The 20912-nt window shown below is 28.8% G+C and overlaps 1 protein-coding gene across 2 annotated transcripts in view; it reads left to right on the plus strand.

Annotated features, from left to right (window-relative positions):
• The window catches only part of LOC129984054 (calcium/calmodulin-dependent protein kinase kinase 2-like), a 212268-nt gene that overhangs the window by 178238 nt on the left and 13118 nt on the right, over positions 1–20912 (plus strand). For both annotated transcript variants that reach the window (XM_056093823.1, XM_056093822.1), the window contains exons 6-12: positions 6893–7011; positions 13037–13073; positions 14377–14398; positions 14507–14595; positions 15578–15651; positions 19128–19227; positions 19332–19357. In XM_056093823.1, the coding sequence (XP_055949798.1) occupies positions 6893–7011; positions 13037–13073; positions 14377–14398; positions 14507–14595; positions 15578–15651; positions 19128–19227; positions 19332–19357 (467 nt within the window). The remainder of the gene's footprint in view (positions 1–6892; positions 7012–13036; positions 13074–14376; positions 14399–14506; positions 14596–15577; positions 15652–19127; positions 19228–19331; positions 19358–20912) is intronic.

A 20912-nucleotide genomic window follows, 5' to 3' on the forward strand; every position in this document is an offset into this window, starting at 1 on the left:
TATTTTAGCATTTATTTTCTCACAACATAAAACTTTTTTAAACTTATTAATTTATATGTGACAGGTAGGACAGTGGTCACTATGCTTATATCTTAACATCTCTTCTAGAATTGAACTCCCCTTCCGACGGTTAAATTTTATTCAACCCGTTCTGTCCCTTAATCATTTTTTAAAACCATTTCTGTAAATTATAATATTGTTTATAAATGCTGACGACATTTTCCAAAGTCTTCTTGATGTCATAATTACTGACAATGAGAAGAAAGATTTATATTTAGCTTTTTTATACCTTACTTAAAACGGATTTCATATAACATAAAAATTCTGTAATAAAAAGTTCTTCAGGTTTGAAAAAGTAAATATTTGTGATAAAAATGGAGGTTTATTTATTTATTTATTATTTAAAATATGGGGAATAATATTAGAAAAGTTTGCCTGTGGGTGAAAGTCCCAACGGCACCATAGGAATACATTTTGTTTTAATTTTTTACATTTTTATTTGATTTCACTTGTGCCTTGTTTGTGAAGAAGGAATTCTGAAATCGATTTTTCACTCACTTCTTGGTTTGTAATAATTTTGAAATGTCCAATAATAATGTATTTTCGATGATGACACCCTATTATAGTACTTTCAGAATTTAATTATCAGTAATATAAGTGACTTCATCTAGTAATCAATTGGTGCAAAAATATTTAAAGATTCCGTAATATTTGTAATATTGAACTAATCTACAAGTAAAAATATTTTTTAAACGATTTTCAATTGAATAAATTTATGCAATGAAAAAAAAAAAAATGAGAGCATATTGTAAGGATAAGTGCAAATGTCATATCACTCACTAATGGCATTTGAACTTGTTACGCCACTGAATTCCACTCTATTTATAATTTGTAATTATTGCACCAGTCGTCTTTACTTTATGCAAACATTTACAATTTATTTATGATTCCCTTGAAATATTTTCCTTTTTTTTTTCTTTTTGGTATACGAAATATAACTAGAGAAGTATTGTAGTCATCAAAAAAATTCGAATTAGAAATTTTAATGAATCTTCCCGCTTCAGAACACCCTTAATCCGAAACACCTTTAAACTATTTTTATGATTATGTATGCCCGTGAACAAGATAATTTAATAACGTTTTCGCCAAATGCACCAAATTTGTGGATTATCATCGATTTTTTGAACGAAACTCATTCATAGGAGTCTGTCTGTCTAGCTGCCCGAGTACAATAATACAAAACGTGAAGATCTTGATGGGTAACATTTAGTAACATATTTAGTATCTGAAGAATATATCCATGTTAAAATTTGATCCTTAATTCGACAAAGAATTGACGACTCGGATAGACCATCTGTCTGTACATTTTTTGCATGTATGTAAACACGACAATTCTAAAATGCAACGACTAAGATTAATGAAATATTTAACATAGTATTTATATTTAAAGTGTAAGTTTTCTATTTTTGAACCAAATTCGTCAAAAAGCTGACCGTTTGTTAATATGTACGTTCGAATGCATGTAGATGGAACTGACAAATGGATTGATTTGAATAATAATAAATCGGTATGTTAATTTGTTATTAAACTCATAGTCGGTGTCTAATTTTGATTTAATTTTAATTTTTCACTTGATTAACCAAAATGATGTCCAAAATTTATATTCGGCTTTTTTACTATATTAATGTTGAGAATTACATATAATATTTCGGTTGCCCAGTTGGCAACACCTATTTAAAATTAGTTTATTTTTTTGAGAAAATAAAGATATGTTTTTAATACTTTTCAGTCTAATTTAATAACTACAAAGTTAACAACATGAAGCCCATAACTCTCAGGTGCTGAATTCTGAAAATAAAAATCGGAGCACTTGTGGCTTTCATTACCTTGGCCAGACCCAATTTTTATGCATGAGAATTGTGGAGAGATAATACACTTATCTGGTAGTATGCAAAAATGTTTCCCTGAGACCCTCCGCACTGATTTTAAATTGCTCTGGAATCATGAAAGCATATTTCACAAATTCTTGTTTTCCTCATATTGTACTATAATGGAGACTCGTACAGCTATTCGAAAAATATAGATCTACTAATTTATAAAAGAATGTAAACAGCCCCCCCTTTCACTCTTTCTTGTCATTTAAGAAGAAATATACCCTTGAGAATGTCAAATTCATGAATCAGATTACCGGATTTTTAAATTAGTAATCAAAAATTAAGTAAACCGTGACCATTAAGATTGGAAATTTAAATCAAGTGGAAATACTTTAAACACTTCAAACATTCCAAATGTCCTTAAAACAAAATCACAACAACAGCCGATTCAAAAATCATCGTTCAAACATTGTGTCATTAGATAGCAAAGAAACTCCAAGCATCAAACAGTTAACAAGGATATAAAAAGCTGTAAAAAATTATCCATTCTTATGCCATCAAGAACCATTAAAACTAGACATACTTTAACTACAATCAAGAACTCTTCTGAAAGAAAAAGAAAATCAAATAACTTCCCATCACTTCTTAACAAGATCTCTGTCCCATTCACTTTCGCAAACGTTGCCAAATGTCATAATTCTCTTCAACTACATCAAAACATCTTTATTCACTGAACGAATATTCGTTCCGTGCTGATTGTTTGCCGCCCTTGGCATATTGTCCCTGCGACGTCACTCGCCGATTTTGTTGATGACGAACTAAGGAAAGGGTTGCCTGAACTTGGAGAACGCCGCCGGACCCCACCCCCACACCAGGATGTCACGTGACATCAACAATGTCCGCCTTTCAGTGCCTTCGAAGTCTGGTTGGCCCACTGCCAAAGTGTGGAGGGACTTGCAGATTTTCCATGCGGAAAGAATAAGTTGTTCCGGTGGTCGGGGAGGTGAAGTACATTCTTTTTTTATTCCTCTCGTGCTGTTTGGAAGTTATGCGGATATGTAGACACACCCACGAGTTTCATGGGATGAGAGTTTTACATTAAGTCTGTTTCTTAAGGTGGAGTTTAGTTTTTATAAATGTTATTATTCACCCATTATGGATAATGATCTGTTGCTGATCGCAATTTATATTCTGATATACTAAGTCTACAAAAAAAGTACAGTACACCACCAAGTATCTGCTTAATGTGGCGGAAGGGTAGACCAGATATACCGGAGTTCTATGATCTTATTTCTTTGTCCACCAAAACAAGAGGACAAAATTTTTATACCAAAATTCACTGCTACTGTACGTATTTTCTCACTTCTTTATTGAATACCTCCATTTATCTCAAGTCACGTCGAATGTGAACGCGGCCCTGTGAATCATAGGAGCGATTGCCGGTAACGTGTCGAGTTAAAATGGAAGTCTCTGTACTGGTCTTTTATATACTGCACTACAAGAATTTATTAGAAAAAAAGTAAGTTAAAGGATATAAGCTGTTGACATTTTAACCCTTTCTAAGGTCATGGGAAATATATGCTTTCCACCAAATTTATCAATCTTTGTATGAAATTATGTAGTTTGGCATAAGTTCTGACAATTTTTTTTAGTAAAACAAAAACTAAGATACTTCAGTTCTTTATCTTACACAAAATGATGTGTCTTGAATTGTCACTTAATTATTAATGAACCAAATTAATTAATTAATTAAATTAAATTTATCTAATAAGCTAAATGAAACCCTTTTCTTATTCTAATTTCAAGCCTAAAAATATTTAAACGTAATATGACTAGAAAAAAATGGCGCTTTAAAGGGTTAACATGGATTCTGTTCACTTCACTGTGGTATAAGTAAAAAAAAGCATGAAGTATAGCTAAAGAAGTATAGCAATTTACGAATTCTGTGCGTACTGTGCAGTTCTAATCAGGAACAGCGGCAATAATTGAGTCCGTTACACTCTGACGAAACAATGAACAACGAGCAGAACGCTGCTCTTCTGCCGCCAAAATTTGTATTTTGCACACGACACGTTAGAGGATCGTAGCGGTGCCTTACCACACTCAATTAATTACGATAAAGAAAACTAGGCCGGATAGTCCAGAATTCGATTATTATTCTGAGGCTGAAATCGGTAACCGTAGTCATAGCCATTTGGGGTGGGGTGTATCTTAAAAAACACAGGATATAAATTAAAACTTAATCTTTAGTTTTACTAGTCACACCGCCTAATTTTGTCATCAAAGCACCATACATCAAGATTTTTTTAATGGAAAAATGTGATACTCAAACTTTATCGTGAAAATGAAGAAATGAGACATTCAGCACATTCCGTATTCATCTTTTTTGTCACCTTTTTTACTTGTTTGTTCTATAGCTTCTTTTATGTCATTTTGTTTTACTTACTTATTAATTCATTTTATTTACTTTCTTTTTTTTATTTTACTTGTTCTTAAAATTACTCTGACTGTTTTGTTTCATATAATTTCATATTTGTATGTCCTCAAGAACAGGACAAATTTTTAATTTAAAAAAACGGATATTCCTTCTTTCAATAGAAAGGTGTTGATCTTTGCCCTCAAACGGATGAGTGTATTTATTGCCCTTGGGAAAATGGATACAAAATGAAAAAAAAAATGTAGAAAAACATTTTTTTTAAATCTATACATACCGTAATAGGTATTGGAAAAATGTTACGAATGACAAGATTTTATTTATTTTTTGAAGCATACTGAAACTTAACTCGAGAGTGAAAAAATACGCTGCATTTTATAGGAAAATGTATTCGAATGGTTTTTAGGTACTGAAAAATCCATCTTTTTACATAGAAAATTGGGTACAGGTAGTTATTGATTATGTTCCATCGATGCAACTACAAGGACGCAGGTGGTATTTTTGTCCAATCCCCATCCATTAGCTTTTTACCCTTTCCTTTCCTGTATTGTCCCAAGGCTTTTATATATTTTTTCCGCTGTTACTGTTATTGCTTGTTATGATCAAAGAAGACCTGCAATACAACAGAAAATGAGATTATATTTGCTTGGTAAACGGCATAAAGGAGGTAAACTGGAAATGTTGACAGTGAGTCTGAAACAGTGTTTACTTTTTTTTTTTTTTTTTTTTTTTTTTGCTGCTGCTTTGTGTGCTATCTATCCTTGTAAAGTTTTTTTATTTTCTCGTATTCGAAATTTACAGAGAGAAAGTGTTATACTCGTCAAAATATTCGATTGCAAATTTTAGTTAAATTTTAAAGGTATTTCTAAATGTTTGGGATGCTTACTGGTTTTACTTTTAGATTAAATTCTGTGAGGACACTTAGACAATACAGTTTTCAATTATCCTTTTCCTCCATATGAACTTCTCAAACCAAATAATTTTATTAAATTAATTTAATAGTTAAAAACGCAGTTTCTAAATAGTAAATATTATGATAAATAAAATAGCAAAACATTTCATTGCGGGTCATCTTCAAGAGATTTAATTTCACTATGCCGCATATAAAAAATTAAAAATGATAAAAAAAAAAAGATGCATATCTTTTAAACACATTCTTAAAATTCAAACATAAGTTTATTAGTCCTGTTGGCAGTTATTCCGTCAACTGACAATAATCTGAGGTAGTACCCCCCCCCAAAAAAAAAACAGCGCAACACCTTATATGGCGTTGGCGTACAATAGTTACAAGATATTAACTTTTGTCGTGAATATAGTATTTTTACTGAATTTATAGTGTCATTCTTGGTGAGTTATTCAGCGTTTAATTTCCTTCATACGGTTAAGAGTATCCAAAAATCGAATTTGTGTTTCAGACACAATTTTTCATTTTTCTCAATCGATTGAAACAAAAATTTGGTACAAAACTGCACTTGTAGTCGCAAAATCCTAAACTAGATTTGATACATTTCAGTCACTGCGCTTTTGAATTATCGCGTTTACATATTTTTGATAGTACTGACCGACAGAAGGTCAACTTCATGTTGGATTTGATTTAGAATTTGATTGGTCTCTGCACTATTGATGTTAAATTTGTGTACTGAATTGTTTCTTTCTATCTAGCTTTCTTCTTTTCATAGTTATTATCATGTTACTTTGTATCCCAACTGCCGGACAGGCACACTTTCTCAAAATGGATTTTGCTCAAAATTTGATAAAAATTTATAGGTCTTTTCATTATTGATGTTAAATTTGTGTACTGAATTGTTTCTATCTTGCTTTCTTCTTTTAATAGTTATTATCTTGTTAATTTATATCCGAACTGCCGGAAGTCAAACTTCCTCTGAACAGATTTTGCTCAAAATTTGATAAAAATTTATAGGTCTTTACATTATTGATGTTAAATTTGTGCACTGAATTGTTTCTATCTTGCTTTCTTCTTTTTAAAGTTATTATCTTGTTAATTTATATCCGAACTGCCGGAAGTCAAATTTCCTCTGAACGGATTTTGCTCAAAATTTGATAGAAATTTATAGGTCTTTACATTATTGATGTTAAATTTGTGCACTGAATTGTTTCTATCTTGCTTTCTTCTTTTTATAGTTATTATCTTGTTAATTTATATCCGAACTGCCGGAAGTCAAATTTCCTCTGAACGGATTTTGCTCAAAATTTGATAGAAATTTATAGGTCTTTACATTATTGATGTTAAATTTGTGCACTGAATTGTTTCTATCTTGCTTTCTTCTTTTTAAAGTTATTATCTTGTTAATTTATATCCAAACTGCCGCAAGTCAGGCTTCTTATGAACGGATTTTGCTCAAAATTTGATAGAAATTTACTAATTTTATTTAAAGACAGTATACCAAATTTCATCGGTTTAGATCAAAGCATTTTTCACATAAATATCTCGATGTTCTCTAAAATTATTAGCTAGAGTAGGTAGTTGTCTAGCTTGTCCAGTCTAGACTATTTCTAAAAACTGCTTCTTTAATCTATTTTCCAATTTATATAAATCATTCAAATCATCTTAATTGCATTTCAGGTAGAGTACCTCCTATTCGAGATGGCCAGAAGACTCGCGTCGGACCTCTTGCTCAGATCTATACCGAAATTGCCATTTTGAAAAAGCTTAATCATCCGAATGTCGTCAAATTATTTGAGGTGAGTTGTAACAGAGTATTGTATGTTTTTAAAAAAATTGTTTATTTTGTATATAGAAACGAAATTCCGCCTTGATGAAATTTGGTCCAGGTGCTTTTCAATAGAAAACAAAGATCAATGTCAAATTTCAAAGTTCAAAATTTTAAAAAAAAACATATGATAGTTAAGAATTAAACTTTTGGTATTTTCAGATATATTTTTCGAAAATATTCTTTCAAAAAATGGTTTCGAAACTATTTTGAAATTCTAAAAATTATATTGTAATGATGATAATTTTATTTCCGTGCAATTTTTTTCTCTTATTTTAATACTACTTTAAAAAAAATTAATTTGATACACCATCTGCAACAATATTTTTATTGTTACGATCAAATTAAAGCTTTATTGCTTTTTTTATTAAACTTTTCAGTCGTATTTCTTTTTTATTGATAAAATAAAATTTTAATTATTAACGTATTAAATTAATATATCATTACAGTTGTGATACTTAACAATAAATTATAGTTAATTACTCAATATAATTATAATTAATTAAATATATTAACTTATTGCATAACTATAATAAATACTTTGGATATTAATTCCAAATTGGATTTTAATCTCCTTCTTTTTTCGCAGCATATGCACTTTTTAATTTGCATGAGCCGTAATTTGTAATACACAGATTCAATTAGTTCATATTTTTCAGTCAAAAATAAGAATGAAATTTTAAATAAACCTTTCCATATTAATAGTTTAATAGCCAGAAATGCAAGATTTCTTACGTCAAGCTAATCATTAATCGCTAGTTACCTTTCACTAGCGATTAAAACCGTTTTTCAGAGTCTTCATTGTTTATCCTGAATTTAATCTTTTGACTACGGAGTACCATTTCTTCTAAGTGCAATTGTCTAAGAAAGAAATGACACTAACATTTTTCACAATCGGAGATCACTTCAGCCTTAATTGTGAACTTTATACCCTGCAGTTAATTGTAGTGAGGGTCTTAGTAGAATTTCAGTGATGCAAGACGTATTATAAATTCCGACTATAGATGACAGTATATAGGTATCGTAAACGTGATTTGTAGATATAAAATGTCGTTTGACCCGTGCAGTCAATAATAATATGATTAACATTGAATTCGGTATGCCATATATTTGCTCATGCAGCAAGTAAATAGATATTATATGGCATGCAAAGTTTGTTAGTCTTGTAACTACGACATCAAATAATTTATTTTCTCCATTCTCATGTTACTATGCGCTTATGTCTCCAGACAGTATGGGGTTTAGTGAAGGCAGGGTGTAACTAGTATACTATTTGGTGATAAAGATTTATATTATAGCGCATGTAGTCTAGCTGTCAAAACAATAGCAGATTTCTGACCAAGTAGCCGCATAGGGTTACTGGGTTAAAAGTGTATGCAAACAAGTCAGTTAACAGCTTTTTTTTCAATAAATAAATAAATAAATTTGTAAGGCATATCCTGTAGTGAAAGATTGGGATAATATTAACACTTAGCGAAACCTTTTTAATTAGATTCCAATATATTTGATTGTATTCATTTATTAAATTATTAATAAAAATCGAAATTTCGAAATTTTGATTAAATATAGTTGTGTACAAACGTGGGTACAGTGCAGTTATGAGTTAAACATGTATTATTATTGTGTAGATTATTTTTCAAAAGTTACTAAAATAAATATAATTAATCTGAAATATAGCATAAACATGGTGGCTAACTTGTAAATGTGTTGATGTGTGAAAGGAAATAGAATACTTTAATAATATATAAAGTGCACAGCCTAGGGTCACAAAATGCATGACTACGTCTCTGTGTCAAAGGATTAGTTGATGTAACTGAATTTTATAATCATGTAGATTTTCATAGTTCATATAATAGTTAGCATCAGATCATCATTCAGTTGATGTAACTGAATTTTATAATCATGTAGATTTTCATAGTTCATATAATAGTTAGCATCAGATCATCATTCAGTTGATGTAACTGAATTTTATAATCATGTAGATTTTCATAGTTCATATAATAGTTAGGCATCAGATCATCATTCAGTTGATGTAACTGAATTTTATAATCATGTAGATTTTCATAGTTCATATAATAGTTAGCATCAGATCATCATTCAGTTGATGTAACTGAATTTTATAATCATGTAGATTTTCATAGTTCATATAATAGTTAGCATCAGATCATCATTCAGTTGATGTAACTGAATTTTATAATCATGTAGATTTTCATAGTTCATATAATAGTTAGCATCAGATCATCATTCAGTTGATGTAACTGAATTTTATAATCATGTAGATTTTCATAGTTCATATAATAGTTAGCATCAGATCATCATTCAGTCGATGTAACTGAATTTTATAATCATGTAGATTTTCATAGTTCATATAATAGTTAGCATCAGATCATCATTCAGTTGATGTAACTGAATTTTATAATCATGTAGATTTTCATAGTTCATATAATAGTTAGCATCAGATCATCATTCAGTTGATGTAACTGAATTTTATAATCATGTAGATTTTCATAGTTCATATAATAGTTAGCATCAGATCATCATTCAGTTGATGTAACTGAATTTTATAATCATGTAGATTTTCATAGTTCATATAATAGTTAGGCATCAGATCATCATTCAGTTGATGTAACTGAATTTTATAATCATGTAGATTTTCATAGTTCATATAATAGTTAGCATCAGATCATCATTCAGTTGATGTAACTGAATTTTATAATCATGTAGATTTTCATAGTTCATATAATAGTTAGCATCAGATCATCATTCAGTTGATGTAACTGAATTTTATAATCATGTAGATTTTCATAGTTCATATAATAGTTAGCATCAGATCATCATTCAGTTGATGTAACTGAATTTTATAATCATGTAGATTTTCATAGTTCATATAATAGTTAGCATCAGATCATCATTCAGTTGATGTAACTGAATTTTATAATCATGTAGATTTTCATAGTTCATATAATAGTTAGCATCAGATCATCATTCAGTTGATGTAACTGAATTTTATAATCATGTAGATTTTCATAGTTCATATAATAGTTAGCATCAGATCATCATTCAGTTGATGTAACTGAATTTTATAATCATGTAGATTTTCATAGTTCATATAATAGTTAGCATCAGATCATCATTCAGTTGATGTAACTGAATTTTATAATCATGTAGATTTTCATAGTTCATATAATAGTTAGCATCAGATCATCATTCAGTTGATGTAACTGAATTTTATAATCATGTAGATTTTCATAGTTCATATAATATTTAGCATCAGATACGAGGCAATTCAAAGAAAATTCAGGAGTAGATTTAGAATGTTTATTTTTAATGAACGGTAATGGATAAGACTTGTGAATACATCACTGAATAGAGGAAAATTCAAAAATTTGTTTTATGCATTTCCAGTCACTCAATAAAAGCGGCGCTGTCGTTTGTTCACCAGAAAAGGGTAATTATGTATTGTGAAAAGTCATTTTGTGTACTGTATTAGCATCGTGTCATCCGATGACAACACATTGGTGTCATGCGAAAACTATCGAGAAAATACCGATGATTACATTGGTGTCAGTCGATATTTATCAGTTTTTAGTTATTGTATGAATTTATTTTATTTTATTTTAATTATTTATTATTAATTATTATTTATATTATGAAAATTATTATTATATTAGTTAATTATTTATTTTATGATAATTAAAATGATGATCGCCGGAAAACCTCAGAAAACCGCCAACGGCAAAAGTCCTTTCGACGCCAAACAAAAGAATTCGGATTAGATGTGCGATCTTTGAGTTTAAAAGCAAGAAAAGCAGAAAAGACATCAGAAAGGATAGCTAATCAAATATACTTTTTTATAGCACTTTCAGCCGATAGTGTCTTAGTTGGGAGGACCCGAGCGCGAAGCACCTAGTATAACCTCCATTCCTGAAATGTGCTAGGCAGATGCTTTGCAAATTATTCTAACATAATACTACTGTGATTTGTTAGTATTGGGGAAACATTTTCTTAATTACTTAATTTGTAGGTATTTAATTAGTATCTTAGTATCAAAAGGGAGAGGCTTTTAATAAATACAATAAGGAAGGCTAAGTAGTGGGTAATTCTAAAGTTAAATTGCTGTGAATTTCTATTGCGTTAAGTTTGGTAGGAAGCGGATCAGTGAAGGGGAATCCCCGTCCTTGAGCAGGCCGGCAGTTCGCTGTCTTGTCCAACTGGTTGGGGGAGGGGGGTTATAGCACTTTAATTCAAAAAGAAAAAAGAATAACAAAAGTGATGTCGTCACACAGAAAGGAATTCATTAAAAAGGTTACAATAGTTAACAGTTAAATCAACACTTTTTCTTGAACTTACAGTTGAAGAATGCTTATTAATTCGAAGAGGATACACATAGTACGGGTGCTTCGTAAAAATTAGCACAATCCTTATCACTGTATGCTTCTAAAACACCGGGTTATATACCAGACTTGAACATTAATTCTAAATTGAGTGCTCCTTTGATGTATTCGCTTTGCCATAATCCAATGATATTGCTCAACTTTATACATGAATTGTGAATGATGATTCAACAAAAGCAATATGTGGACGTCATACACATTAAGCTTCCTCCAGGCTGTCGATGTAGGGTCTTTTCGGAATCAATCTTAGCTTTATCTTCACTTGCATTTTACCATGAGTGTAGGCACAAGGTTGGCATTTTCATGTTGGATCTTTTCAAGATTTTATTAGCATAATTTTGCTGACTGATTACAATATATTCATTTTCAGCCGTATAATCTCTAGCCAAGATCATTTTTATATGTCATATTAAATCCATGCTACAATTCTTCGAGAAAAGTATTCTTTGTTTATGATTTTGTGGCAACAAGTCCATCACCAACATGTTATCCTAGTAAGAATTTCTTTTGTTTGTCATTACTGCAAAACAAATACGAATTAGCATTGCTTTTCTTAAATCCATATACTTCCAGAAACTCTTTAAAGCGCTTGTTCCAACACCTAGGGGACTGTTTTAATCCATATAGACTTCTGACGAGTGGGCGTGTTCGACCTGAAGCGTTATCATAGCCTTCATAAGTTGTACATAGCCTATCATAGTTGTCTCATATAGATTTCTTCCATACAGAAAGGCAATATTTACATCAAACTGTGTTAGTTTTAAATTTTCATTTGCAGCAACGCTTATCAAAGGATAGATAGTTTTCATACCTTGCTATTGGGTAAAAAATATCAGAATAATCTATGTCTTTTCTTTGAGAAAATTTATTTACATATTTTACATCGTCTATACATACTTTTATATACATATTAGATTGCTGTACATTTTTGTTTTTAAATGGAAGAAAGAATTTATATATATATATAATGGAATTATGTGTACAAATATTTCTGAAAGATATACGAGAGGGTTACAAAATCTAAGTATCTTTATTCCAACCACTATTGAGGGATGAGGGTCCAGAGTCTTTGAGGGCACAAGTAAACAGAGTCAAATTATCCATGTAGAGTAATTCATACCATGCTGAGATATATAATCTCTATAATTTCTAAGTGGCGTATAAATAGAGTTTACGTCAAGAAATGTAGTTAATACACGGAATAATTAATTCATATTGGGTTACATAAGGAAGGTAATGATTTCTTAATTAAAAAATAATCATTTTCGTCTAACATTTCCCACCCGTCTAGAGTTCCTCTTCTTTTTTTTTTTTTTAACCATTTGTGTAAGTGCGTTTATTTATATATATATGCACACGTCTGACGTTCGTTTAATGGCTCGCAATTTGATTTAGACCAAGATACTTAAATTCTATTCTCTTTGTATAGAATACAATGAGTATAGTGAAAAATAATGCATACAATTCTCATTACATATATTATATGCAATATATCTCTTCCATTTACATTTGTCGTTATTATTTTTATGGCTGAATAGTAAGATATGTATATCTCGAATACAAATGATTTTTGCAATATAAATATTTTATATTTTGTTTTAGGTTTTAGATGACCCGGATGAAGATAATTTATATATGGGTAAGTAATTGTTTTTGATAAATACTGTCTAATTATTATGTAATCATTTTAAAGAATGAATTATTCTTTAAAGAATCTTTAAGAATAAGAATATTCTTAAATAATTCTTGAATTATTTTTGATAAATACTGTCTAATTATTATGTAATCATTTTAAAGAATGAATTATTCTTTAAAGAATTCTTTAAGAATAAGAATATTCTTAAATAATTCTTGAATTATTTTTGATAAATACTGTCTAATTATTATGTAATCATTTTAAAGAATAAATTATTCTTTAAAGAATCTTTAAGAATAAGAATATTATTAAATAATTCTTGAATTATTTTTGATAAATACTGTCTAATTATTATGTAATCATTTTAAAGAATGAATTATTCTTTAAAGAATCTTTAATAATAAGAATATTCTTAAATAATTCTTGAATTATTTTTGATAAATACTGTCTAATTATTATGTAATCATTTTAAAGAATGAATTATTCTTTAAAGAATCTTTAAGAATAAGAATATTCTTAAATAATTCTTGAATTATTTTTGATAAATACTGTCTAATTATTATGTAATCATTTTAAAGAATAAATTATTCTTTAAAGAATCTTTAAGAATAAGAATATTATTAAATAATTCTTGAATTATTTTTGATAAATACTGTCTAATTATTATGTAATCATTTTAAAGAATGAATTATTCTTTAAAGAATCTTTAATAATAAGAATATTCTTAAATAATTCTTGAATTATTTTTGATAAATACTGTCTAATTATTATGTAATCATTTTAAAGAATGAATTATTCTTTAAAGAATTCTTTAAGAATAAGAATATTCTTAAATAATTCTTGAATTATTTTTGATAAATACTGTCTAATTATTATGTAATCATTTTAAAGAATGAATTATTCTTTAAAGAATCTTTAATAATAAGAATATTCTTAAATAATTCTTGAATTATTTTTGATAAATACTGTCTAATTATTATGTAATCATTTTAAAGAATGAATTATTCTTTAAAGAATTCTTTAAGAATAAGAATATTCTTAAATAATTCTTGAATTATTTTTGATAAATACTGTCTAATTATTATGTAATCATTTTAAAGAATGAATTATTCTTTAAAGAATCTTTAAGAATAAGAATATTCTTAAATAATTCTTGAATTATTTTTTAAGGAAATTTAAAATTTAAAAATTTGAATTAAATAAAACTTTATATAAAAAAGGTGAGTGGAAGGGTTCTAGTTAAATTTCATAATTATTTTAAATTTATTAACATTTTCTTGATATTATGTTTCTTTTTTTATTTCAGTTTTTGAGTTGCTTCAAAGAGGGTAAGTTTTATTCCGCGAATGGTTTCGTTATTATTTTTATTCCTGATGCATTTATTAATTCTGATTGCATGACTCATTTCTTCTTAATGTTTTATTTCTGCCTAACAGACCTGTGATAAATGTGCCTACATCAGACCCTTTACCTGAACTAAAGGCCTGGCAGTATTTTAGAGATATAATTATGGGAATTGAGTATCGTAAGTAAAGCATCAATTGCTTTTATTTATTATTATATGAAATATATAAAATGGCAGAACTCGTGAATCATATGTGGAAATTTTCAAAATTGCTTTTATAATTGTTCTGATTTCTCATTTATTGAAATGTCCCATTTTTTTTCAGTTGATAATACAAAAAAATTGTGTGTGATTTGTTTATAAAGGCCCTCTTTCTTACTTCAATTGACTCCTTACTACGAATTATCTCTTTCTGAGGATTTCCTTTTATATATATAACTCAAGAATGATATTGTAGTAAAAATGTAGTAGTACTTATTCAAGTATAAAATGTAGTACTTCTTAGTATAAATTGTAGTACTTTTTCAAAAATAATGAACGTTTAAAAGAAATAGTAAACAAGATGTTTTGGCCATCAGTGGCTAATGAATTAAGACATAAGGAATATGATCTTGAGGGAGAATGCAAATATAGTGAGAAACATTACCTTGAGAGAGAAGATAATGCCAATGCAATGTTTTGTAAATTTATGGGATGTGTTAGCCTTTGAAAGGCATAATTCATTAATTGTGTGGACGATATATGTTTCAACAATGATCTCCTGCTTTCTCTCGAAGCAATACACAAATACGGGTCAGTTTTCCTAGAAAGTTCTTTAGGAAAGCTGTTGTCTTCATATATTAGAGCTGAAGCTTCTACATCTTGGTTCTCTTAGTCGCTATTGACCAAGTAAAGATGATACATTATATCCCATGAGTTTATCGGCATATGGATTTGATAGGATAAGGTAGTTCACTTGATATTAAAACTATCATTAGATGCTCATTTCTATTTTATAATATGCGTAATCTTTGTATTTTGTATATTTATAATATTGTGAATTCCTCATAATTTCTTTTAATAATTAGCAATAGATTATCAACTATATTTTGTGAATATTCCACAATAAATGTATTCAAACTTCTAGCATATTGCTTATAACAAATGGAATATTATTTTTCAGTTCATTACCAGAAGATTGTGCATAGAGACATCAAGCCGTCCAATTTATTACTGACCGACGACGATAGGATAAAGGTTTGTTTAAATTATTATTTATATTATACCTACTTCAAACTTATCACTGTAGATATAATTTTTCAAATAACAAAACAAAAAAAAAACACACACACACACAAAATAATGTGTATAAATTTTTGGATGAAATATCTATAAGACAAACAAAAGAAAAAATAAAAGCACTAGACGCTGACATAAATATATATATTTAAATATATTGTCATTTCATTGCATACAGTAAATATCTTAATTTTTAATGAATGTATTAAAAATTCTCTTGGATATCTAATGTGATTTAACCGACTTATTATAATGTTTTTATTAATTTAAACTTTTACAATTTTGCCTTTTTTTAAATTTTGGATTTAAAAAATATTTTACAGTTTTTTATGTTAGCAAAACGTGGCGTTTAAAAATTTCTTTATTTCTACATTTTTTCTTAATTTTGGTAACGAACCATTTTTTTCTTTTTTTAGTTTTTAAAATATCTCACTAGTATGAAATCTGATAATCAAATTGTCTTAACTTTCCTACCTTATGTCTCTCGTATTAAATCGAAACTTAATTAAATTATAGGTATTAGTCTATAATTAAATGTCGAAAATTCTCAGTATGTGCATGTGAAAAATAAGATATATAATTGTATTTGTTAGATATATAATTGTAAATTGTAAAATGTTTGTAAGATATATAATTGTAAAATGTTTGTAAGATATATAATTGCAATTGTATCAATCTAATGATTTTATTTAATGCTTTTGACAGAACCTGAAAAATTAGCCATTGATTTATTTTAATTCCTAACTTTCACCCGCTGCAAATGATATTGTATCTTTTTCATATTGATGCGGGAAATCTATCCCGTGAGATCTATAAGTTCAATCTATCATGTGCGTAAGTTCAATAAGTTCATTAATGAATAAAAGAAAACCTTTTTTCCAAAAAAAAAGAATCACTAATGTAGTAAAATAAAACCGTATATGCACTAGTTCTTTCAGAGATCAACATCAAAGTTTCAAATATCAAATAATTAATTGAATAATTGCTCAGCACAATATCACTCAGCCCCACTATCACTTTCTCGACTGGCCTCACTGGTTTTAGTCTTTTGCTTAATTGAGAATTGAAAAGTCCAGAAGGATCGGATAAATCTTGAGTCCTTATAGAGAAATTGACTTTATTCATGTATTTTCAAGAATATTTTTTATCGCCAAATTCATCAAATGAGTCGCCAAGGCCAGGAGTCATTGACCTGATATCCATTCAACATTCATTAAAATATCTGTAAAACATTCTTCCTGTTACAGATTAGTAATAATATGATTTTTTCTATTAAAATTGTAAAAACGATTTAATATTTAGAATTGCGAGTTAGAGTGGACTTAGAGTCCAAAGGGTTTCAATTTAATAATACCTTTAGGAACGAACAAATTTTAAATTATACTCAATTATATGAGAAAATAAAATGATGAAATGAAGGAAAAATCGATTACAAAATTTTATCTGTACAAAATGGAACAAATTAATAGAAAGCTTATAAAATAATTCCAGTTTGCAGAAACAACTTTATTTAAATAATTTAGTTTCATTTATATTTGCCATTTGTGGGATTGTCGCTAGCTGTTGTGATTAAACACCACCGAGGAAACATCTATGGGAATTAATTCTATTTTATAATTTTTCCATAAAGATTCTATTTACTAATTAAAATGTAACGCTAAAGGAACTTTTCATAGAAACTGCTGATAATCTCTTTAGATAATAGCTAATTAAATAGTTAATATATTTTATAACAATGCAGCACTTTAAAATTAGATATATTGAATTCCACACTGTTATAACTATCCGTAAGATTAAAAATTTTAAGTTAAATAATCTGATTATAATGGCTGATTCGAATCATTATTTTGAATCTTAACTTAGCATATATGTAATAAATCTGAGTATAACTTATATTTATTCGAGTTTAATTGTAATTGTTTAAAACAAATAATCATTAAGAAATTTTTTTAACTAATTGTGAATAGATGCAGCCAACCATAGTTGTTAGATTAATTTTTAATTTATCGAATAAATAATATACAAAAAATACTGAAATCGTCAAAAAATTCCAATTCAAAATTTTGACGAATCTCCATGTTTTAGGCCTCCTAGAGTTCAAAAAACACATTTTTGGAAAATGCCCGTCCTCCTGTCTCTGACAAAAACAACTTAAAGACGATTTGAACTGACCGAATGAAATTTGGTATATGTTCTTTGGAGATTTCTATCAATTTTGTGTAAATCTGTTCAGAGGAAGTCAAAACTGTTCAGGTGAACACGATAATTAAAAAGCGAATTGGGACAGATAAATAAAATTCAGTGCAGACATTTAACATCTATAGTTTAGGCGCCCATCAAATATAGTTTCAGTGTCTGTCTGTTCTTTCAGAAAATTTCTGTATTTCAAAAACGCAATGACTAAAATGTACCAAATTAGGTATGGGTTTTTGTGACTACAAGTGCAGTTTTGTGTCAAACCGTTGTTCCAATCGCCTGAGAAAAAAGTGTCTGAAACACAAATTCTATTTTCGGTTACTTTTAACTGCATGCTAGAGATTAATCGACAAATAACTTCCAAGTATGATACGAAAGATTCAGTAAAAATGCTTAATTCACGCCAGAAGTTAATATTTCGTAACTACGCCAATGTACGCCAATGCCATAAATGCCATATAACACAAGTATGCGAGAAGGTATTCGTGAGACAATTCAAGCTGGTTTATTTGTAGATTTTGATGCTGAAAACTACTTTTCTATTGTTAATTTTTTTATATTCTTCTTTATTATATCGTCTTTTATAATAATGTTTCTGGGGATGTTATCCTTAAGTGGGGTTCTCTGGAACGGTGTTGAAATCACAAAAACATTCTACTCAGATTATTCTTTCAGACAACGATTCTTTAACATTTATGAGGGTGGGGGGTAATATATAAGGGAATGCCCTTTTTTCGACATTTTTTTATGTCAGATTTTGTATTTTATTTCATCGTAGAAAGAGAAGAATTGGGAATGTAATTTGGAGCTGTACTTTTTCTCGGTGATGGATTGGGAGCAAATTATGGTGAAGATGATACCAAATTTCAACCATTTATATATTTTAGAACATTAAAAGTTTTAAACTTTCTTGAAGTGTGATGGAAGACATTTTATCTAGAATGTCGCTACAAAAAAATGAAATAAATATGGAGTCGCATATTTTTGTTTTTGTCGTTATTTTCTTAGTCACAGGCAAAGCCAGAGATGGAAAGGATTTAATAAATCTCAGTAATTTATTTAAACATTTTAATTAATTTCCGTTTTACGCATACACACCTTTCATATCGCAGAATAGAATTTAAAAAAATTCATTTGTTTTAATAATTTTCTGCTCCAATTTGACATTCAATAATCGTAGATAATTTGTAAAACATGGATCATTTGCAATTAATATCACAATGTGTGTATTTTTGTAGATTTCTGACTTTGGAGTTTGCAACCAGTTTGAAGGAGTAGATGCTTTTTTGTCTGACACAGCGGGTACACCTGCGTTTGTGGCGCCTGAAGTTCTAAAAGGTAAATCCACTCATATGCATATATTTTTATAAATTGTTTACTTTAAATTTGTGAAATATTAGCATTCTTTCATAATTTGAAGATAATAATTGATTTTTTTATAGGGACCAGAGAAGTTTACAGTGGCAAGGTAAGTGATGGCTTTTTTAATCATAATTACGATATTTAAAATACCACATATATATAGAGAGAGATAGATGGATATTAATTTGATTCTAACTTGAACGTTAAGTTTTCATGTTATTGAAACGTTTTCCTGTGAATTCAGTTTCGTTTTAAATTTAATTTACACCAAGTGACCGAAATATTAGGAAAACCCTTCACTGAAATTTTGATTTGTGTCTGTTGCAAATGAAGTTGCATTATGAACTGGATGCACCATTAAAAAGATAACGATGTCATTAATCAGAAACATACGCCATAATCCACCTATTCACGGAGCAAAATAAGGTACTTGAGTGACTTCAAACCCGGCCCAATTGTGTACGCCGAAATTGCAGTTGCATTCATCTTCTAAATCATTGGCTTTTTTTTTACTTTCTCGTATAAATAGTATATTTAAAAAGTATAGTAATTGTCAAAAAAATTCGAACTGGAGGTTTTGACGAATCTCCACATTTTAAATCTTTCTGTGTTCGAAAAAACACTTATTAGGAAAATGTCCATATGTCTGTGACAAAGATAACTCAAAAACACTTTGATCCAGATGGATGCATTTTGATATATAGTCATTATACCAAATTTACAGATTTCTATCAAGTTTTGAGTAATATCCACTCGACGAAGTCCGTCTGTCCGGCTGTTGGAATATAATTTAACATGATAACTACGAAACGAAGAGAGCTATTCAGATAAAATTCGATGCGCAAAATTAACAACTATATTTCAGACATCTAAGAAATTTTGTGACAAATGCAACTCGGGATTGACCATCTGTCCGTCTGTACTCTCAGAAAAATGTTAACGCGATAACTCAAAGATAACTTAAATATATCAAATTTGGTAGGGGATGTTGTGACTACATTTGTAATTTTCCCAAATGTTTGTTTTAACCCTTTAAAGGGCCATTTTTTTCCAGTCATATTATGTTAAAATATTTTTAGGCTTGAAATTAGAATAAGAAAAGGGATTCATTTATTAGATAAATTTAATTTGATTAATTAATTAATTTGGTTAATTAATAATTAAGTAACAAATCAAGACACGTCATTTTGTCTGAGATAAAGAACTGAAGCATCTAAGCTTCTGACTTACTAAAAAAATGTGTCAGAACTAATGCCAACCTACATAATTTCATACAAAAATTGATAAATTTGGTGGGAAGCATACTTCCGACGGCCCTAGAAAGGGTTACTCGGGTTTGAAAAACGCGTCTAAAACATAGATTCGATTTTCTGACATTATTAAGCGCATGTCAAGGGTTAATCACCCCCAAAAAAAACTTTCTAAGGATCACTTGATAGATTCAGTAAAAATACTAAATTATCACCAAAAGTTAATATATCGTAACTATTGTATGCCAGTGTCATGCAAGGCGTTCTCTGAGATAACACATTTATCGAAGAGTATGCAAGAAAGTTTTTGGGAGACATTTCCCTTTGGTTTATTATTTTTCTCTTACACGAATGATTTAAATCTTTAAATAATGGCAATTAAGCTAAAAAACCTTTAAGAAAAAAGCAGAA

Source organism: Argiope bruennichi, chromosome 9, assembly GCF_947563725.1.
Source record: "Argiope bruennichi chromosome 9, qqArgBrue1.1, whole genome shotgun sequence".
NCBI classification, from domain to species: Eukaryota; Metazoa; Arthropoda; class Arachnida; order Araneae; family Araneidae; genus Argiope; species Argiope bruennichi.